Raw genomic sequence first — 24,253 nt, forward strand, 5'->3', positions numbered from 1 at the left:
TATGTTCAACTTCAGTAAACAGTATATAAACAGTATTAAATAGTATGGTACAAAAACAAACACACATATCAATGGAACAGAATAAAGAACCTAAAAATAAACCCATGTTTATACTAATTCATGATGAAGGAGCCAAGAATATAAATACAATGGAGAAAGGATAGTCTCTTCAATAAATGGTATCGGTAAAACTGGACAGCCACATGCAAAAGAATGAAACTGGACTATTACCTTACACCATACACAAAAATTAACTCAAAATAGATGAAAGAAAAACAAATAGATGAAAGACTTGAGTGTAAGATCTGAAACCATGAAACTCCTAGAAGAAATATAGGCAGTAGGCTCCTTGACATAGATCTTGGCAATGATTTTTTGATTCTGTCACCAGAAGCAAAGCAACAGGGACTTCCCTGGTGGTGTAGTGGTTAAGAATCTGCCTGCCAATGCAGGGAACATGGGTTTGAGCCCTGGTCTGGGAAGATCCCACATGCCGTGGAGCAACTAAGCCCATGCATCACAACTACTGAGCCTGCAAGCCATAACTACTGAGCCCGCGTGCCACAACTACAGAAGCCCAAGCACCTAGAGCCTGCGCTACACAACAAGACACCACAATGAGAAGCCCACACAACTCAACGAAGAGTAGCCCCTGGTCGCCACAACTAGAGAATAGCCTGTGTGCAGCAGTGAAGACCCAATGCAGCCAAAAATAAATAAAGTAAATAAAAATTTTAAAAAAGCTTACTTAAAAAAAAAAGCAAAACAACAAAAGCAAAAATAAAGTGGGACTACATCAAACTAAAAAGCTTCTGCACAGCAAAGCAAACCATCAATAAAATGAAAAGGCAGCCTACTGAATGGGAGAAAATATTTGCAAATCATGTATCTGATAAGGGGCTAATTCCAAAATATATAAAGAACTCATACAACAGCAAAAAAAGAAACAATATGATTTTAAAATGAGCAGAAGATCAAAGACACTTTTCCAACAGACAAATGACATTTTTCCAAAGAAGATACACAGATGTCTTTCCAAAGAAGATACACAGATGTCTTTCCAAAGAAGACATCATGAAAAGATGCCCTACATCACTAATCATCAGGGATATGCAAATCAAAACCAAAATGAGATAGTACTTTACATTTGTTAGAAAGGCTATTATCAAAAAGACTAGAAATGGCGCTTCCCTGATGGTGCAGTGGTTGAGAGTCCCCCTGCCAGTGCAGGGGACACGGGTTCGTGCCCCGGTCCGGGAAGATCCCACATACCGCAGAGCAGCTGGGCCCGTGAGCCATGGCCGCTGAGCCTGCGTGTCCGGAACCTGTGCTCTGCAATGGGAGAGGCCACAACAGTGAGAGGCCCGCATACCGCAAAAAAAAAAAAAAAGACTAGAAATAACAAGTGTTGGCAAGGATACAGAGAAAAGGGAATCCTTGTGTACTATTGGTAGGAATGAAAACTGGTGAAGCCCACTATGGAAAACAGTATGAAGGCTCTTCAAAATATTAAAAATAGAACTATCATATGACCCAGCATTTCCACTTCTGGGTATTTATTGGAAGAAAATGAAAAAACTAACTCAAAAAGATATATGCACCTCCCCCCAACCCCATGTTCAATGCAGCATCATTTACAATAGATGAGGTATGGAAACAACCTAAGTGTCCATTGATGGATGAATGGATAACGAAGATGTGGTATATACATTCAATGGAATATTATTCAGCCGCAAAAAACAATGAAATCTTTTCGTTTGCAACGATATAAATGGACCTGCAGAGCATTATGCTAAGTGAAATAAGTCAGAGGAAGACATACTGTATGATCTCTCTTATATTTGGAATCTTAAAAAAATTTTAATTAATTAAAAAACCAAGCTCATAGATACGGAGAACAGACTGATGGCTGCCAGAGGCAGGGTGTGGAGGTGGGAAAAATGGGTAAACTTTTTGTTTTCTTTTGTTTTTTTAGTTTACATAAATTATAATAAAAATATATTCAACCTCAAATTATATATCCAAATTACTAATCAAGTGTGAGGTTAGATTAAAACATTTTCAGGCATGCAAGGGCTCAGGAAACTCCAACCCACAATTTCTTAGTTGAGCATGCACTCCAGGAAAAGGAGGCACTAAACCACAAACTGGAAGCCATGAGATTCAGTAAACAGTGAATCCAATCTAGAAGGAGAGTCAAGGGAAATGCTGGAGTAACAGCCATATGACAGATCTTGAGAGCAGCAAACCAGCCAACCAGCCCAGGCAAAAGCAAGAGAATGCATGAATCTGGGGGAGAGATATCAAGAGAAAAAGAGATGTTGCTTTTGAGACTGGAGTTGGAGGATTATTTTAAAGATGCTGTAAGAAGAGGGACTTACCTGGTGGTCCAGGGGCTAAGCCCGCGTGCCACAACTACTGAGACTGCACATCACAACTAGAGAGCCCACATGCCACAGCTAGAGAGAAGTCTGTGTGCCACAACTAGAGAAGCCTGTGTGCCACAACTAAGAGCCCATACACTGCAACAAGATCCTGCGCGCCACAACTAAGACCCAATGCAGCCGAATAAATAAATAAAATATTTTTTAAAAAAGATGTTGCAAGAAGAAAGGCAATTGGAAATTCTAAAAAAGTTATTATGCTAAAGGAAATGTAATCACAGTACACCGCTTGCCTCTATGAACATTATTTACTGAATGAAATAAATATATTGGGCAGATGGGGTTAGAGAACAGTATAAGAACTAAACTTTTATCTATCAGAATAGGAAGTAAACATGTAGTATCTAATGTATAAGTATACATGTATAAGTCAAGAAAGGAGCAACACATTATTTAGTGATATGAAGGTAACTACCAAAAGAAACAGCTAAAGAATTAAAAGATGTCATTAGGAAACACGTCTAGGGTGGTTTGGGGCAGTGGGTGGTTGTTTATCTTGATTTTTAAAAAACTATGCGTATGTATCACTTTGATAAAAATGTAAAATGTATTTCTTTAAAAGACACACAGAGAGTGTTAGCCCTAACCAGGAAAAGGGCTTCTTCTGAGACTACAAGAAAGATAAGGATGGCAACTTAAGTAATGGTAAGGCCTGGAAGTGAGTTTCACTGGGCCTGAAAGCCTTGATTCTCTCTGTGAAGCAGGAAGCTAAATGAAAGATACAAAGAGAAATAATAATGTTTGCTAAGACGGAGAAAGCAGCATTAGCACAGATGGTCTATGCAAAATAGTGAAGGCTTGACACAGCTATTGTTGGACAAAGAGGAAAGGAGCTGACCAGGTGCTTGACAAAACTATGTCACAGGGAACTCCTGGTTAGGACTCTGAGCTTCCACTTTGATCCCTGTTCAGGGAACTAAGATCCCACAAGCTGCGTGATACAGCCCCCCCAAAAACAGGTACGTTGCAATGCTAAAGATAAAGACCACATATTTATGAAGGAAAAAAAGTATGCCATTTCAGGTTTTGTGATGATTTGGTTCCTTTTCTTGAAGTTACATTTATTAATTCAAAGTGTCTGAAATAACACCTTAGGTCATTAAAGATATGTAAAGTCATCTGTTTTGTATTGAATTCAGCAATTTTTAGTTCATATAAGTGATAAGACTATATATAATACACAAGTCAGTATAAGAACACTTTTCAACATGTTAGCTAGTGTTATAATCAAATTCTGAATATGAATGAACTGCTTTCCAACTAAACTGTGAATGCCTTGAGAATTTTACCCATAACTAAGACATTCTGACATAAGCAACATTTATTGAACACCTACTAATTGTCATGTACTGTGTTAGTGCTGGAAATAAACTGATACCTAGCCTCAAGGAGTTCACAGTCCATAAGAAGAATGAAACAAGTAAATCAACAGTTAGAACAGAATTCGAGAAATATGGGGCATGTTGGTCTTGCTCACTTAAGTATCCCCAATGTCTGACTCACTGAAAGATCTCGACACATAATTATAGAAGTGTCATCCCCAGGGCAGGAAAAGTAGGAATTGATAAAGCAAAAAATGACAGAAAGGGGATTCCAAACAAGGAAAAGAGCATATGCAAAGGCCAGAGGGAAGGATAAAGAAAGCAGGAGGCACTAAAAGGTGTGAAGATATAGAAGAAGTGAACATGGCGGAAAAGTTGTAAAACGTAATGAACTCACTTCTGTAAGCCTCATGCCTGCATATATAATATGCAGTGTTTATGAAAAGGTAGGGTGCTTTGCTTTTAGATTTAATTGTTAACCAGGAGCCAAGGGTCATCATTTTATTTTTATTTGGGGAGTCAGAATATGTTAAACCAATTGAAATATACTTTCAACACTACATATAAATGGAAATTAGTTATCAATACTGCACTTCAAATTTTTCAAAGTTCAAGGATGTTAAAAATGTCAGACTATCAAAACCTTTTTGATTTATAAAAGTAAAGAGCTTTTAGGCCTTTGGAATAAATATATTAAGAGATACTCATATTAAACATATGTACGAAAATAAGCCATCTTTACATCAACACAATGAACTACTATGACCTTTTTAACATATAAAAACGTACTGGAAATAAAGTACAAACGTAGTATACATTCACTAAATACAACCACACAAAAACACACGCATTGTACATTGGTTAGATGAAAAGAAAAAAAGACAAATATCTGGTGTTTAAATATTTTGAAAATTTTTGCTTGTACAGTTAGGTATTTCATAAACTTCTAAAAAATAATATCCCTAAAACTAGGTATGAAACCATTAGAACTAGGTATAAAAATTTCAAAACTTGATACAAAAAATATACTCCAAATTGGGTACAAAAACTTAAAGAGGGATGCAGAAATACAAATACCCTTAAACAAGATAATGTCTGATTATCACAATATATAAACACATTCACATCAGCAGACCACGGTAATTACAAGATTTTAAATTCTGGAATCAAATTCCTGCCCTTTTAGTTTTCATGTGAAATAATGCCATTTTCTAATATGTATAACCAAGATCCTAAAATCAAAATTCCGAAGAGAAATAATCACTATAAACAGGAAAAGCCATGGCAAATGGAAGCATTAAGAAAAATTATGGTGTTCATAGTCCCTTGTTAAACCTAGTAAGACAGCTACAGAATGGAAGAGGTCACAATTCCAATCCTAAAACTAATCAAAAATAGGTATAACTGATCAGAAGCCTTGATATTATTAAAATGTCAGTTCTTCCTCAACATGGTCAATAGAGTCTATGCAATGTTCAGCAAAATTCCAGCGGTTTTTTGAAAACTGACAAGCTGCTTCTAAGCATTATATGGGAAACAGAAAGGACCAAGAATGGTCAAGACAATCTAGATCAGGGGTCAGCAAACTACGGCCCAGGGCCAAACCCAGTTAAGACTGACTTTTAAAATATTTTTATAGGTTAAAAAAGAAAGAAAGAAAAAAAGGAAGAAAGAAAAATATTTGACAGAGACCAAACATGGCCCACAAAGCCTAAAAATATTTACCATTCAGCCCTTCACAGAAAATCCCTGATCTAGAAACATAGAACTGGAGGACTTACACTAAGAGATATCAAGATTTATTATGAAGCTACAGTAATTAAAACTATTTGACACTGGTGCAAGGATAGACAAATAAACCAAAGTAACAGAGTCCAAAGACAAATCCACATATATAGTCACTTGATTTATGATGGAGACACTGTAAAGTAGTAAGAAAAGGATGGCTTTTTCAATAAATGGTACTGGGGTCAACTTGATAGCCATATGGAAAACAATGAACTTTACCCTACCTCATACTACACATTAACAGAAAAATCAATTCTATATGGATTGTTGATTTTAAAATAGAAAGGTAAAACAATAAAAGAAAACAAATACAATAATGTATTTATGGCCTTGGAGTAAGCAAAGATCTCTTAAACAGCACATGAAAAGGCACTAACCATAAAGAAAAGATCAATAAATTAGACTACTAAATTTAAAAAATCAAGAATTTGGGCTTCCCTGGTGGCGCAGTGGTTGAGAGTCCGCCTGCCGATGCAGGGGACACGGGTTCGTGCCCCGATCCCGGAAGATCCCACATGCCGCGGAGCGGCTGGGCCCGCGAGCCATGGCCGCGGAGCCTGTGTGTCCGGAGCCTGTGCTCCGCAACGGGAGAGGCCACAGCAGTGAGAGGCCCGCGTACAGCAAAAAAAAAAAAAAAAAAAAAAAAAAAAAAAAAAAAAATCAAGAATTTCTATTAATCAAAAGATACCACTGGGCTTCACTGGTGGCGCAGTGGTTGAGAGTCCGCCTGCCGATGCAGGGGATACAGGTTCATGCCCCGGTCTGGGAAGATCCCACATGCCGTGGAGTGGCTGGGCCCGTGAGCCATGGCCACTGAGCCTGCGCGTCCGGAGCCTGTGCTCCGCAATGGGAGAGGCCACAACAGTGAGAGGCCCGCGTACCACAAACAAACAAACAAACAAAAAAAGATACCATTAACCCTTGGGGTTCATTTGGGTTCACTGGAATCAATTATAGTTTTTGAGTTTTTTAAAAACAGTTCTATTTGTAAGGATTGATATTTCATGACTTTTTTCTTCCTACAGGCTTTCCTAAGAACAAAGAGAAAATTTACTTTTTGAAAAATAGAATGAAGTTTACATTATCTTGCAATTACCATATAGGTCCACTGAATTCTTTCATAAACCTAAGATACATTATGGGATCTTCTTTCTATATATTGAAACATTTTGTGATCTTCTTATCCTAGAATTCATTATTACTCATCATTCCTTATCAATTATCCCCAACTATGCTAAAGATCAAAATACAAAGACAACAAAAGAATGATAGAATTGTAAAATAAGCTGTCACCCCTCCTTGCATTGCCCCAAATATTGCAGCCTGCTTTTAGGCTTCATTGAGCACAACTGAGAATTCAGAAATTTTCATTTCCTGACAAAGAAAAGTGACAGAGAAAGTTGTGTCAAAACTATTAGACGGGCCTTCCCTGGTGGCGCAGTGGTTAAGAATCCATCCACCAACGCAGGGAACACAGGTTCAAGTCCTGGTCCGGGAAGATCCCACATGCCGCAGAGCAACTAAACCCGTGCGCCACAACTACTGAGCCCACGCTCTAGAGCCCACGAGCCACAACTACTGAAGCCCGCGTGCCTAAAGCCCATGCTCCGTAACAAGAGAAGCCACCACAATGAGAAGCCCACGCACTGCAATGAAGAGTAGCCCCCGCTCGACAGAACTAGAGAAAGCCTGCACACAGCAATGAAGACCCAACGCAGCCAAAAATAAAATAAATAAATAAATTTATTTTAAAAAAATTATTAGGGCTTCCCTGGTGGCGCAGTGGTTGAGAGTCCGCCTGCCAATGCAGGGGACATGGGTTCGTGCCCCGGTCTGCGAAGATCCCACATGCTGCGGAGTGGCTGGGCCCATGAGCCGTGGCCGCTGAGCCTGTGCGTCCGGAGCCTGTGCTCCGCAACAGGAAGGGCCACAACAGTGAGAGGCCCGCGTACCACAAAAGAAAAAAAAATTATTAAATGAATCAAAAGATAAATGCAGAGACAGCTACACTCTAGGTCCTAATAAAGATGTGAAATTAATCATACAAGCAAAATCTCTGACCATGAGTCCTCGGATGACAATATCCTAGATGAATATTCTCAAACTCAAGACAGATGAGTGAACAATATATTTCTAAGGACAGAAAGGAAATGTGGTATCGTCATCCAGTTAGTTATTAAACAGGAAAGACTTCATCACGTATTTTTGGCAAGAACCTGGACCACTCTGCTTTGCTAAAAGAATATGTGACAGAATTATTTCATCTTCTATAATGTTTGTGTGTCAAAATTTACTTGATGCAAAGAGTTTTACTCTTTTAAAATTTTTAGGGGCTTCCCTAGTGGCGCAGTGGTTAAGGGCCTCCTGCCAATGCAGTGGACATGGATTTGAGCCCTGGTCCGGGAAGATCCCACATGCCACAGAGCAACTAAGCCCGTGCGTCACAACTACTGAGCCTGCGCTCTAGAGCCCACAAGCCACAACTACTGAGCACACGTGCCACAACTACTGAAGCCCACACGCCTAGAGCCCATGCTCAACAAGAGAAGCCACCGCAATGAGAAGCCCACGCAACTCAACGAAGAGTAGCCCCCGCTCGCCGCAACTAGAGAAAGCCTACGTGCAGCAACGAAGACCCAACGCAGACAAAAATAAATAAATAAATTTTAAAAAATTTAATTAAAATTTCTAGTAAGTTGTTTTCATTATGCCTTTGTAAAATTACTTTTAAATTAAAAAAATAAAAAGGTTCCAGGACTTCCCTGGTGGTCCAGGGGGTAAGACTCCATGTTCCCAATGCAGGGGGCCCGGGTTCAATCCTGAGTTGGGTAACTAGATCCCACATGCATGCCGCATTTAAGAGTTCACGTGCCGTAACTAAGAGTCCACAACTGCAACTAAGAAGCCTGCATGCTGCAACTAACAGTCAGCATGCTGCAACTAAAGACTGCGCATGCCGCAACTAAAACCCGGCGCAGCTAAAATATAAATAAATTAATTTTAAAAATATATATATAGATATATTTTTTTTTGGCGGTACGTGGGCCCCTCACTGCTGTGGCCTCTCCCGTTGTGGAGCACAGGCTCCGGATGTGCAGGCTCAGCGGCCATGGCCCACGAGCCCAGCTGCTCCGTGGCATGTGGGATCTTCCCAGACCGGGGCACGAACCGTGTCCCCTGCATCGGCAGGCGGACTCTCAACCACTGCGCCACCAGGGAAGCCCCTAAATGAATATTTCTTTAAAAGTTCCTATGGACCATCTAGATGGTAAAGTGAAGACTACTTTCTTTTAGTATACTGAAGGATAAGAATGCAAAAAGTGCTGCAGAGTGAGAAATAGTCAAGACAATCTAGACATATGAACTGATATCTAGTATATATAAAGGACTCTTACAAACCAATAAGAAAAAAACATAACCCAACAGAAAAACAGGGAAAAGACTTGAATCAGCATTTCATAAAAGAGGAAATCCAACTGAACGAAAATCAAATGGAATGGAAGTCAATCTCATTCGTCATCAGGGAAATATAAATTAAAGCCATATTACAATACCACTAGACATCCACCAAGATTGCTAAAATTTTAAAGTTTAATAACACCAAGTACTAATGAGGATACAAAAAAACTGGAATACAGAAACACTGGTGGTGAGAGTGTAAACTGACACAACCACTTTGGAAAACTGTTTGACGATATCTCTCAAAGCAGAACATATTTGTACTCTTATGACCAAGCAATTCCCGTCCTTGGCATATATCTAAACAAAATTAAATACACACACACACACACACACACACACCCCTAAAGGGACATATACAGCACCAAAGACATAAAGCAGTGTTTTTCATAATAACCACCAAAAACTTAAATGACCATCAATATTAGAATGGATAAACAAATTGTGATATATTCATACAATAAAATACTGTAAAGAAATGAGAATGAGCGGAGATCACCTTCCTCCCCACAGATACACCAGATATACAGCTACACGTGGAACAACTCCTACAGAACACCTACTGAACGCTGGCAGAAAACCTCAGACCTACCAAAAGGCAAGAAACTCCCCACGTACCTGGGTAGGGCAAAGTGGAGAGACTGCCGCACAGAGGATCGGTGCCAACCGGCACTCACCAGCCCGAGAGGCTTGTCTGCTTGCCCGCCGGGGCGGGCGGCGCTGGGAGCTGAGGCTCGGGCTCCAGTCGGAGCACAGGGAGAGGACTGGGGCTGGCGGCATGAACACATCCTGAAGGGGCTAATGCGCCACAGCTAGCCGGGAGGGAGTCCGGGAAAAGGTCTGGACCTGCCGAAGAGGCAAGAGACTTTTTCTTCCCTCTTTGTTTCCTGGTGAGCGAGGAGAGGGGATTAAGAGCGCTGCTTAAGGGAGCTCCAGAGACGGGCGCGAACCACGGCTGAAAGCGCGGACCACAGAGACGGGCGTGGGACGCTGGGGCTGCTGCCGCTGCCACGAGGCCTGTGTGCGAGCGCAGGTCACTGTCCACGCCCCCCTTCCGGGGAACTTGTGCAGCCCGTCACTGCTGGGGTCCCGGGATCCACAAACGGCTTCCCTGGGAGAACGCACGGCGCGCCTCGGGCTGGCGCAATGTCACGCCGGCCTCTGCCGCTGCAGGCTCGCCCCCGCACTCCTTGCCCCTCCCTCCCCCCCGGCCTGAGTGAGCCAAACTCCCCACAGCGGCTGCTCCTTTAACCCTGTCCTGTCTGAGTGAAGAACAGACGCCCTCCGGCGACCTACACACAGAGGAGGGGCCAAATCCAAAGCTGAGACCCGGGAGTTGTGAGAACAAAGAAGAGAAAGGGAAATCTCTCCCAGCAGCCTCAGAAGCAGCGGATTAAAGCTCCACAATCAACTTGATGGACCCTGCATCTGTGGAATACATGAAGAGACAACGAATAAGCCCAAATTGAGGAGCCAGGAGTCAGTGCTGTGCCTCTGAGGTGGGAGAGCCAACTTCAGGACACTGGTCCACAAGAGACCTCCCAGCTCCACATAATATCAAACGGCGAAAATCTTCCAGAGATCTCCATCTCAACACCAGCACCCAGTTTCACTCAATGACCAGCAAGCTACAGTGCTGGACACCCTATGCCAAATAACTAGCAAGACAGGAACACAACGCCACCCATTAGCGGAGAGGCTGCCTCAAATCATAAAACGTCCACAGACACCCCAAAACACACCACCAGACGTGGACCTGCCCACCAGAAAGACAAGATCCAGCCTCATCCACCAGAACACAGGCACTAGTCACCTCCACCAGGAAGCCTACACAACCTACTGAACCAACCTTAGCCACTGGGGACAGACACCAAAAACAATGGGAACTACGAACCTGCAGCCTGCAAAAAGGAGACCCCAAACACAGTAAGATAAGCAAAATGAGAAGACAGAAAAACACACAGCAGGTGAAGGAGCAAGATAAAAACCCACCAGACCTAACAAATGAAGAGGAAATAAGCAGTCTACCTGAAAAAGAATTCAGAATAATGATAGTAAAGACGATCCAAAATCTTGGAAATAGAATAGACAAAATGCAAGAAACAGTTAACAAGGACCTAGAAGAACTAAAGATGAATCAAGCAACGATTAAAAACACAATAAATGAAATGAAAAATACTCTAGATGGGATCAATAGCAGAATAACTGAGGCAGAAGAACGGATAAGTGAGGTGGAAGATAAAATAGTGGAAATAACTACTGCAGAGCAGAAGAAAGAAAAAAGAATGAAAAGAACTGAGGACAGTCTCAGAGACCTCTAGGACAACATTAAATGCACCAACATTCAAATTATAGGGGTTCCAGAAGAAGAAGAGAAAAAGAAAGGGACTGAGAAAATATTTCAAGAGATTATAGTTGAAAACTTCCCTAATATGGGAAAGGAAATAGTCAGTCAAGTCCAGGAGGCACAGAGAGTCCCATACAGGATAAATCCAAGGAGAAATATGCCAAGACACATATTAACCAAACTGTCAAAAATTAAATACAAAGAAAACATATTAAAAGCAGCAAGGGAAAAACAATAAATAACACACAAGGGAATCCCCATAAGGTTAACAGCTGATCTTTCAGCAGAAACTCTGCAAGCCAGAAGGGACTGGCAGGACATACTTAAAGTGATGAAGGAGAAAAACCTGCAACCAAGATTACTCTACCCAGCAAGGATCTCATTCAGATTTGATGGAGAAATTAAAACGTTTACAGACAAGCAAAAGCTGAGAGAGTTCAGCACCACCAAACCAGCTTTACAACAAATGCTAAAGGAACTTCTCTAGGCAAGAAACACAACAGAAGGAAAAGACATACAATAACGAACCCAAAACAATTAAGAAAATGGGAATAGGAACATACATATCGATAATTACCTTAAATGTAAATGGACTAAATGCTCCCACCAAAAGACACAGATTGGCTGAATGGATACAAAAACAAGACCCATATATATGCTGTCTACAAGGAACCCACTTCAGACCTAGAGACACATACAGACTGAAAGTAAGGGGATGGAAAAAGATATTCCATGCAAATGGAAACCAGAAGAAAGCTGGAGTAGCAATTCTCATGTCAGACAAAATAGACTTTAAAATAAAGACTACTAGAAGAGACAAAGAAGGACACTACATAATGATCAAGGGATCGATCCAAGAAAAAGATATAACAATTGTAAATATTTATGCACCCAACATAGGAGCACCTCAATACATAAGGCAAATACTAACAGCCATAAAAGGGGAAATCGACAGTAACACACTCATAGTAGGGGACTTTAACATCCCACTTTCACCAATGGACAGATCATCCAAAATGAAAATAAATAAGGAAACACAAGCTTTAAATGATACATTAAACAAGATGGACTTAATTGATATTTATAGGACATTCCATCCAAAAACAAGAGAATACACATTTTTCTCAAGTGCTCATGGAACATTCTCCAGGATAGATATCTTGGGTCACAAATCAAGCCTTGGTAAATTTAAGAAAATTGAAATTGTATCAAGTATCTTTTCCGACCACAATGCTATGAGACTAGACATCAATTACAGGAAAAGATCTGTAAAAAATACAAACACATGTAGGCTAAACAATACACTACTTAATAACGAAGTGATCACTGAAGAAATCAAAGAGGAAATTAAAAAATACCTGGAAACAAATGACAATGGAGACACGACGACCCAAAACCTATGGGATGCAGCAAAAGGAGTTCTAAGAGGGAAGTTTATAGCAATACAATCCCACCTTAAGAAACAGGAAACATCTCGAATAAACAACCTAACCTTGCACCTAAAGCAATTAGAGAAAGAAGAACAAAAACACCCCAAAGTTAGCAGAAGGAAAGAAATCATAAAAATCAGATCAGAAATAAATGAAAAAGAAATGAAGGAAACGATAGCAAAGATCAATAAAACTAAAAGCTGGTTCTTTGAGAAGATAAACAAAATTGATAAACCATTAGCCAGACTCACCAAGAAAAAAGGGAGAAGACTCAAATCAATAGAATTAGAAATGAAAATGGAGAAGTAATAACTGACACTGCAGAAATACAAAAGATATTGAGAGATTACTACAAGCAACTCTATGCCAATAAAATGGACAACCTGGAAGAAACGGACAAATTCTTAGAAATGTACAACCTGCCAAGACTGAATCAGGAAGAAATAGAAAATATGAACAGACCAATCACAAGCACTGAAATTGAAACTGTGATAAAAAATCTTCCAACAAACAAAAGCCCAGGACCAGATGGCTTCACAGGTGAATTCTATCAAGCATTTAGAGAAGAGCTAACACCTATCCTTCTCAAACTCTTCCAAAATATAGCAGAGGGAGGAACACTCCCAAACTCATTCTATGAGGCCACCATCACCTTGATACCAAAACCAGACAAGGATGTCACAAAGAAAGAAAACTACAGGCCAATATCACTGATGAACATAGATGCAAAAATCCTCAACAAAATACTAGCAAACAGAATCCAACAGCACATTAAAAGGATCATACACCATGATCAAGTGGGGTTTATTCCAGGAATGGAAGGATTCTTCAGTATACCAAATCAATCAACGTGATACACCATATTAACAAATTGAAGGAGAAAAACCATATGATCATCTCAATAGATGCAGAGAAAGCTTTCGACAAAATTCAACACCCATTTATGATAAAAACTCTGCAGAAAGTAGGCATAGAGGGAACTTTCCTCAACATAATAAAGGCCATATATGACAAACCCACAGCCACCATCGTCCTCAATGGTGAAAAACTGAAAGCGTTTCCACTAAGATCAGGAACAAGACAAGGCTGCCCACTCTCACCACTCTTATTCAACAGAGTTTTGGAAGTTTTAGCCACAGCAATCAGAGAAGAAAAGGAAATAAAAGGAATCCAAATCAGAAAAGAAGAAGTAAAGCTGTCACTGTTTGCAGATGACATGATACTATACATAGAGAATCCTAAAGATGCCACCAGAAAACTACTAGAGCTAATCAATGAATTTGGTCAAGTGGCAGGATACAAAATTAATGCACAGAAATCTCTGGCATTCCTATATACTAATGATGAAAAATCTGAAAGTGAAATCAAGAAAACACTCCCATTCACCATTGCAACAAAAAGAATAAAATATCTAGGAATAAACCTACCTAAGGAGACAAAAGACCTGTATGCAGAAAATTATAAGACACTGATGAAAGGAATTAAAGATGATACAAATAGATGGAGAGATGTACCACGTTCTTGGATTGGAAGAATCAACATTGTGAAAATGACTCTACTACCCAAAGCAATCTACAGATTCAATGCAATCCCTATCAAACTACCACTGGCATTTTTCACAGAACTAGAACAAAAAATTTCACAATTTGTATGGAAATACAAAAGACCCCGAATAGCCAAAGCAATCTTGAGAACGAAAAATGGAGCTGGAGGAATCAGGCTCTCTGACTTCAGACTATACTACAAAGCTACAGTAATCAAGACAGTATGGTACTGGCACAAAAACAGAAAGATAGATCAATGGAACAGGATAGAAAGCCCAGAGTTAAACCCACGGACATATGGTCACCTTATCTTTGATAAAGGAGGCAGGAAGGTACAGTGGAGAAAGGACAGTCTCTTCAATAACTGGTGCTGGGAAAACTGGACAGGGACATGTAAAAGTATGAGATTAGATCACTCCCTAACACCATACACAAAAATAAGCTCAAAATGGATTAAAGACCTAAATGTAAGGCCAGACACTATCAAACTCTTAGAGGAAAACATAGGCAGAACACTCTATGACATAAATCACAGCAAAATCCTTTTTGACCCACCTCCTAGGGAAATGGAAATAAAGACAAAAATAAACACATGGGACCTAATGAAACTTAAAAGCTTTTGCACAGCAAAGGAAACCATAAACAAGACCAAAAGACAACCCTTAGAATGGGAGAAAATATTTGTAAATGAAGCAACTGACAAAGGATTAATCTCCGAAATTTATAAGCAGCTCATGCAGCTCAATAACAAAAAAACAAACAACCCAATCCAAAAATGGGCAGAAGACCTAAACAGACATTTCTCCACAGAAGATATACAGACTGCCAACAAACACATGAAAGGATGCTCAACATCTTTACTCATTAGAGAAATGCAAATCAAAACTTCAATGAGGGCTTCCCTGGTGGCGCAGTGGTTGAGAGTTCTCCTGCCAATGCAGGAGACACAGGTTCGTGCCCCGGTCCGGGAAGATCCCACATGCCGCGGAACGGCTGGGCCCGTGAGCCATGGCCGCTGAGCCTGTGCATCTGGAGCCTGTGCTCTGCAACGGGAGAGGCCACAACAGTGAGAGGCCCGCGTACCACAAAAAAAAAAAACAAACTACAATGAGATGTCATCTCACACCAGTCAGAATGGCCATCATCAAAAAATCTAGAAACAGTAAATGCTGGAGAGGGTGTGGAAAAAAGGGAACACTCTAGCACTGCTGGTGGGAATGTGAATTGGTACAGCCACTATGGAGAACAGTATGGAGGTTCCTTAAAAAACTACAAATAGAACTACCATATGACCCAGCAATCCCACTACTGAGAAAACCATAATTCAAAAAGAGTCATGTACCAAAATGTTCATAGCAGCCCTATTTACAATAGCCCGGAGATGGAAACAACCTAAGTGTCCATCATTGGATGAATGGATAAAGAAGATGTGGCACATATATACAATGGAATATTACTCAGCCATAAAAAGAAACGAAATTGAGCTATTTGTAATGAGGTGGATGGACCTAGAGTCTGTCATACAGAGTGAAGTAAGTCAGAAAGAGAAAGACAAATACTGTATGCTGACACATATACATGGAATTTAAGAAAAAAAATGTCCTGAAGAACATGGCGGTAAGACAGGAATAAAGACACAGACCTACTTAGAGAATGGACTTGAGGATATGGGGAGGGGGAAGGGTGGGCTGTGGCGGGGTGGGGGAGGCATGGACGTATATACACTACCAGGCGTGGGGTGGATGGCTGGTGGGAGTCAGCCGCGTGGCACGGGGAGATCAGCTCGGTGCTTTGTCACCGCCTGGAGGGGTGGGATAGGGAGGGTGGGAGGGAGACCCAAGAGGGAGGGGATATGGGAATATATGTATATGTATAACTGATTCATTTTGTTATAAAGCAGAAACTAACACACCATTGTTAAGCAATTATACTCCAATAAAGATGTAAAAAAAAAAAAAAAGAAAAAACAGGGAAGACATACATGACCAAGAAAGGGTTAATATCCTTAATTGTTCATGTATTTCACTGAAATTTCTTTATATTCAGATTTGGAAATGGATTCACTTTTATGGTCTATTTTTTAAAATTATATTTTCATTTTTGCCAATTTCATATGTGAAAATGGTATTTTTTTATTGGTTTAATAGACATTTAAATGATTGATTTACTATAAATTAGGTTAAATATATTTCAAGTGTCTATTGACTATTTCTATTGCCTCTTCTGTGAACTGCCTATGTCTTTTCTTTTTTTAATAAATTTATTTTATTTTTGGCAAAAAAAAAAATGAGAATGAAACAAACTACAGCTACACACAACATGGATAAATCTCACAATAATATAATGTCAAGTGAAAGAAGCCAGACTCAAGAGTACGTACAGCATGAGTCCATTTATATAAAGTTCAAAAATAGGCAAAACTAATCTATCGTGTAAAAAGTTGGAATAGTGGTCATCTTTGGGATGAGGAAAAATGGGGAGCGGCATGAGTGGGACTTCTCAGACACTGTTAATTTCTATTTCTTAATCTGAGTCGCGATAACACAGGTGTATCTGTGAAAATTTACTAAGCTGTACACTTATGATTGTGCACATCTCTGTATGTTCCTCTTCGATAAGTTTTATTATTGAAAATAAAAGATTCTTGGAAACCAACATCCACTAACATGACAGTTTACTGGAGCTGTGGTAGTCTTCTACAAGACTTGATGAATCCAATGATACATACACATATAAACAGTTTCAAAAAGCTGCCCCAGATGCTCAACAATGTGGTATGCTATTTACATATGATGCATTTATGTCACTTGACTTTTTGTGAACCTTCAGTTTTTAGAAAGCAGCCTAAATCTGGATTTTTCAAAAAACTCAAAGTAATTTCCAGTACTTTATTTAACAGTGCATAATTGGTAAATCAGTTAACTGTGTTCTCAGTTCTTGTTTTTCTACCCAGGTTTGTTTAAGAAACAACACACACACACACACACAAACTAGAGTGGCTTACCATATGTTATATATATAGCAAACTCTGAATTCAACTAATAAAGGAAATTCACAAGTTTTCTTAATAGTGTGGATTATTCTTACCTCAGTCTCTTTTACTCACTTACCGGCTTCCCACTGATCTCTTTTTCCCTCACGTAACAAGGTTAAAAAAAAAAAAAAAAAACATGCTTGGGCAACAGTCACAAACTAGACTTTACATGGGCTAAGTGAACAATAGAAGTAGAAGGGTAATAGAAATGGCAATGACACAGCTAGATCGGGGAAAGGTTTTTAAAACAAAGTAGGAAAAAAAAACCCAACAAGGTAGAAATGTGAGCAGGATACAATTCAAGGACAAAATATGCCATCCTTATCAAAGCTGCAGGTGGAAAAAGCCAGGAAGGGATATCTCATATCTAAAAACAGTGTAATCTCCATTCATGAAGATTCAGCAGACTAGAATGCAGGCCCACCTAACTAGATGAAATGTAAAGTCTTAGAAAAAAAAAAAAACACACAAGACAAAAAACTGTACAAGTTCAGGGTGACAGAGAACTGGCTTAATAACAGTAAGGTGAAAAAGACCTGGCTGGCCAAATTGATGTAAGCTCAACATGAGTCAACACTGTGAGAGTACTGACCCCCCCCCCCAAAAAAAGCAATTTGTTCAGCTATATAAGTACATTTTTATAACAAAGTTAGTAATAGGCCTATGGTCTTCTCCATCTGAAGTAAGTGTTCATTCTGAAGGAGACTGACAAACCAAAGGCCCTTCAAAGGACAGTGAACAGAGACTTCCCTGGTGGTCCAGCAGTTAAAACTCCATGCTCCCAATGCAGGGGACCCAGGTTCGATCCCTGGTCAGAGAGCTAGATACCACATGCCACAACTAAAAAGATCCCGTATGCCACAATGAAGATCCTGAGTGCTGCAACTAAGACCCAGCGCAGCCAAATAATCAATAATTTTTTTTTAAAAAGGACAGTGAGGGCCTCCCTGGTGGCGCAAGTGGTTGAGAGTCCGCCTGCCGATGCAGGGGATACGGGTTTGTGCCCCGGTCTGGGAGGATCCCATATGCCGCGGAGCGGCTGGGCCCGTGAGCCATGGCCGCTGAGCCTGCGCGTCCGGAGCCTGTGCTCCGCAACGGGGGAGGCCACAACAGTGAGAGGCCCGCATACCGCAAAAAAAAAAAAAAAAAAAAAAAAAAAAAAAAAGGACAGTGAACAATATAGCAGGAGAAAGCTAGCACCAATGTTAATATGAAGATAACTTCAGTTTATGTGATGGCACAGCAGAATGGTTAAGGTGGGTGGAGGGAGACAAGAGGATGGTCTTTAAACAACGGCAGGAATACACTTTAGAAGAGGGACAGCATAAATCATTATGTGTTGCACCACACAGGCAGATCTAGAATCAACAGGCAGAAGTCAAGGCAACACATTTATGTTCAATGCAAGAAACACAATTTCTGTAAAACTGTCAGCACCTCGTAGGGCAGTGTTCCTTATCACAGTGCCAACGCTCAAGCAGAGCTCATCAGCTGCTTGCCACAGGAAGCACAGTGGACTTAAGAGTGTGTCAGAAGGCCCTGGATTCTAACCCCATCTCAACCATTTATTTGCCGTGTCATCTGGGGCAATTTATTTATAACCTCTCCAAATCTCTGCTCCCTTTATCCATTTACTTCATGAGATCACTGAGAGGAATAAATGAGATAATATGTGCAAGACCTAGGATGACAAAATGCAACACAAAGGTGAGTTGCTATATAGAGGGAAAGTTGCACTAGGTAACTGCTAAGTCCTCCTAGCACTGAAATTATTAACTGTCCCCTGAGGCAAAAGAAAAAAAGTTAAAGTAGGTCCTAAATTTACAAAGTCAAGATTTGGTAGGCAAAAGAGAGAAAACAGTATTATGACAGAAAAAAAGGGAGCAGGAAATCTGTGTTTTATGAGGTTATAAGAACATACTTCTCATATAGCAAATCAGTTACCATATCTAAAAGGTAATGCTCAATCCAGGAGATAAGTAGGAATTCAAATCAAGATGAAACACATGCCAAATAAATCAGTACTACAAATGCACTTGTAATCACTGACAGGATGAACATCACTGAATCACGGCATTAAACACAGTGCTTAACTAGTGCTCTTGCTCTGGGGACCCTCTGGACTCAGCTCCCACTATGTGGACTTAGGCTCTACTCTCCCACCTACATGATCCTGAGCAAGTTACTCAATCCTCTCAGCCCCAGTTTGTAAAGGGTAAATGTAGGGTATGAAACTGCCAAGTTCACAGGCTGTCGAGAAGACTCCATGGGATAATGTATGTAAAGCTTCTGACAAGGCTTCTGGTACTCAGTGGAATTCACGTTAATTGCCTTTAATTAGCTTTCATTTTTGGATGGAGTTCTGTTTTCTGAATATAAACTTGGAGAATAAAAAATATATTTTGTTTTCAAATATTGAAATTAGGTTTAAATTTAAAATGATGATGTAGATCCATCAACACTGAGATGGAAAACTAACCAATGCTGACAAGTGGAAAAACCAAGTTACACAAGTTACAAACTAATACACTTAGTATGCTTCAATTTTTTATGACATATGTTTTAAAAATTATTACCTCCAGATAGTAGAATTAGGTGACTTTTACATTTTTTCAATACTTTCCTGTCCTGTCTATATTTTGTATAAGGAGTATTTCCAGTACAATTTCCAACTGGAAAAAAATCTGATTGAAAATGTTTTTCTGTAAGAAAATTATCATTTAGGCCAACTTGGGGAAAAAGTACTTTTACAAACTTGGAAAAATAAATTTAACACCTTTTAAAAGGTAAAAGAAAAAATTTAGAAACTACTAGTAAATGTTTTGTGTGCTTTTCTAAATAAAAATGTGGTTCAGGGCCTCCCTGGTGGCGCAGTGGTTGAGAGTCCGCCTGCCGATGCAGGGGACACGGGTTCGTGCCCCGGTCCGGGAGGATCCCACATGCCGCGGAGCGGCTGGGCCCGTGAGCCATGGCCGCTGGGCCTGCGCGTCCGGAGCCTGTGCTCCGCAACGGGAGAGGCCCCAACAGGGAGAGGCCCGCGTACCGCAAAAAAAAAAAAAAAAAAAATGTGGTTCAAACAAAAACATCTCCTAAACTGAGGAAAATATAAAGGATAAAAGTTCCATGGGGGCAGGGATTGTGTCTGTTATGTTACATTCACTGCTGGAAGCACAAATATTAATAAATATTTGCTGAACAAATGGATAAAAGTCCTATTTACCCTTACACTAAATTCCATTACCTTATTTCACTAGATGCTTATTCATTTTTATCTCCAACAGCTGGCATATCATGTCACAGAAAGTTACCAATCCAGTTATTTGTCACATAAACAAAAAGCAAAAAAGATCAATAAATTTAATAAAAATTGCTTTTGAAACTAACAGTCACTAAGGAATTGATAAGCATTACTCTAAACCACTACATTCATCCTGGACTAAAATCGCTACATACAGGATAAAAGCAATGACATCAAAGAAAGGGGGGCATGTTGCCATTTCTAGATTTCATTACATCATGTCTAATAAGTGAACAACACTAACATTATTAACTGTAAACCAGGAATGTATATAAAAGTACAAAGAGAACGTAAAAGCCTACTCAGTCTGTATCAGCAAAGCAGCAAAACCACCACACCCCCACTCCCCACCCGCTCCCAAAAGAAAGGCAGACCTACCTTGGGCCTCTTGGACCTTCCAAGTAACTGCTTCTAGGAGGATCTGGAAGCAATCCACCTGACCTCCCTGGCATGTCCTTGACTGAAGTGATTGGCTGAGATGGAGCAGCTGAAGACTCCCCAAGTCCTTGCTCAGATGAGAATGAACTGTACGGCAGAGCAGACTTGCTCAGTGGAGCTTTAGAATTCACTTGTTCAGATGGGCCAATGGCTGATTGCAATGGAGGATGGTAAGTTGAGGGTGGGGCTGAACCAAAGGACACAGGAGTGGGAAGCAGTGCTGGTCTAGGTTTCTCTGGAACTTGGGAGTTCTGAGAACTGGAGGCTGGTGGAACTGGGGCTGTTGTTAACTGAGGAGGTATCCCTTGTGGAACTCCAGGGGGAGGTATTCCTGGAGGAGGTGTGGCTGAAGATAATGGTGGGAGGGGCATAACAGGTGGAGGTGCTGTTGAAGAGAGAGACGGTGGGGGAAGAACTGGTGGCGGCCCTGCAGAGGAGAGGGAAGGCGGGGGTAGAACTGGTGGTGGCCCTGCAGCAGAGAGAGATGGAGGCATCACAGGTGGGGGCACAGAGGTTGGTAGAGAAGGTGGCATCACAGGTGGGGGCATGCCAGGTGGTGGCACTGAAGCAGGCAGGGCAGGGGGCATCACTGGTGGTGGCAATGATGGAGGCAATACCGGAGGAGGCATTGTTGGTAGAGGTGGAGGCATCTGAGAATATGGGACAAAAGGTGGCGGCATGGACATGTTCCCCATATACTGGTTCTTCATGTTCTGAAATGAATTGACTTTCTCCTGGAGATAGGTCTGAGTGGCTTTCATATGTCCCTGCCATGTTTTCCACTGCTTCTCATACTCCTGAAGCTGATCTTTATGAGGATAGGAATGAAGCTGTTCCTCCCACAGCTGAAACTCTCGCTCCCATTCTTGGTAGAGATGTTGAAACTGCTGCTGCTGCATCTCATAATGCCGCATCTGCAAATCTACAGACATCGTCTACAAATAAAGGGACAAAAATTATTTCAAGACATTCGTATAAGAAAATTAATCATAAGTTAAAGTATGAATGAATCAAGGGCATTTGCAGCCTTAGGAAATTAGAACACAAGGCTTTGGGAGGCTAAGGATAAGCTTGTTAAATCCTTTCCATGATGATCATTCGCCTTTATCCCTTTGACTTATTTATATGTTATCACTGAGTTGGAAAAAAATCTACCAAACACTAAAGCAAATACCTAACTCAGCAATAAGTATTTTTCAAGTTTTTATTACTGCTATGGGTCATTTTAAATATTACTATTGAAAATGATCTGTTATAGACATATAGGCATAAGTTTATACCTCACAGATACAAGACAAACAAGTATCTAAGTCACTTCATCTTTTGTGGTGCATTTGCTTAGGTTTTTTGTGGTGGTTGCTTTGATATTGCTGGTGGATTTCTGCTTGTTACTGCAGTGCTTTTCAGGCAAAATCACAGGTTAACTTGAAGCGACATAAGAAGCCCTGGTTCTTCTTCTTCTTTTTTTTGGCCACTCTGCGCAGCTTACAGGACCTTAGTTCCCCGACCAAGGATTGAACCCCACGCCCTCGGACGTGAAAACACAGAGTCCTAACCACTGGACCACCAGGGAATTCCTTTTTTTTTTTTTAATTGAAGTATAGTTGATTTACAATATTGTTAGTTTCAGGTGTACAGCAAAAAAAGAAAAAAATATATATATATACACACACACACATCCTTTTTCAGATTCTTTTCCATTATAGGTTATTACAAGAGAGTGAATATAGCTCCCTGTGCTATACAGTTAAGTCCTTGTTGTTTATCTATTATATATATAGTAGTGTGTATCTGTTAACCCCAAACTCCTAATTTATCCCTCCCCCTGCTTTCCCCTTTGATAACCATAAGTTCGTTTCTATGTCTGTTGAGTCTGTAAGAAGCCCTGGTTCTTAAATCCCTTAGCAACAGTACTCTAACATCTGCCTGGGTTAACATGATCAGAAGATTCCACTATACCTGCCCTTCCCCAAGAGCATTTTCACAATACCACATTTCCCAAGCCCCAAGTATTGTGACAAATAACTACTTGGGCACTCCAGGGGAAACATCTGATATCTTTCCTTCTTCATACTTAAATCTCTTTCATGAGAAACAAATCCCTTTAACATCCTGGGGCAATTTCCCATGTGGCAACTGAGGAAGCGCTCACCTGTATATGTGGTGGATGCTGTATAATCTGCTGGTACTGTTGTAGGATCTGCTGTAACTGAGTGTGCTTCTGCATTATTCCCTGATACTGGAAGCCAACTCGATGCTGCTGGTGCTGCTGCCAGTGTGCTGCTGCAGCCTGCAACTGTTTTAACCTGGCGTCTTCTTCCGGGTCCTCAGACTAAAGATAAAAGAGAGGGTACAGTTTTTTTCTAAGTCATAAACAGCAACCAAATTAATAAGAAACCTGAATATTTTATAAAGTATTGTGTTGTAATAGTATTGTGTTATAAAGTCCAGAATCCCTGCAACTCTGAGAAAAGCTATTCTATCTTTAGATAAAATACCTAGTTCTATCTATACTGTGATCATGGATACTAATACAAAGGAATTTATAAATCCCATGGTCTTTACGAGAATAATCACCTCACTGTTCCTAAATAGGATAACCATTTCCCCAGCAGAAAATCAATCCACAGTTACTATCCTTTTCACTATATGAGAAATCTCTTTTTCACCTTAGTCACTTTTCACCAGCTGACTACAGTGTAATCATCATGTTTCATTAATGTTTCCACATAAGGCTCTTGGGAGAACAATGACCTTTGGACCAATGTGAGAACTTTCCATGGGCCAGTCAGTATGCTAAGCGACAAGGATTATCACATTTAATGCTTTAATAGCTCAATAAGAAAGCTACTATTTGAATATGCCCATTTTGTAGATGAGGAAATTGAAGCACAGAATGGTTAACTAACTTGCTCAGAGTCACCACCAGCAAGTAGCAATGCCTGGACTACAGCCCGGGCAGTTTGACAATAAAAGCTGAATCTCGTAATTATTGCCCTGTGCTGCCAATATGAAAACACCCACCCTTGCATCCCTTTAGTGCTTAGAGACACTCAATTCAGAAGAGTGTCTAATTCTTCATGCTCACTTAAACGACGAAAAAATGCCTTTTCTAAACCCGATATGGCACACATCTGACTATTCCACAA

At 40.4% G+C, this 24,253-nt stretch overlaps 1 protein-coding gene across 4 annotated transcripts in view; it reads right to left on the reverse strand.

Annotated features, from left to right (window-relative positions):
* YLPM1 (YLP motif containing 1) overlaps positions 1-24,253 on the reverse strand; it is a 75,314-nt gene that overhangs the window by 40,728 nt on the left and 10,333 nt on the right. For all 4 annotated transcript variants that reach the window (XM_060095817.1, XM_060095816.1, XM_060095815.1 and 1 more), the window contains exons 3-4: positions 23,257-23,436; positions 21,045-22,039 (exon numbers count right to left, since the gene is read on the reverse strand). In XM_060095817.1, coding sequence (XP_059951800.1) covers positions 21,045-22,039; positions 23,257-23,436 — 1,175 coding nt within the window. The remainder of the gene's footprint in view (positions 1-21,044; positions 22,040-23,256; positions 23,437-24,253) is intronic.

This window comes from Mesoplodon densirostris, chromosome 4, assembly GCF_025265405.1.
Source record: "Mesoplodon densirostris isolate mMesDen1 chromosome 4, mMesDen1 primary haplotype, whole genome shotgun sequence".
NCBI lineage: Eukaryota > Metazoa > Chordata > Mammalia > Artiodactyla > Ziphiidae > Mesoplodon > Mesoplodon densirostris.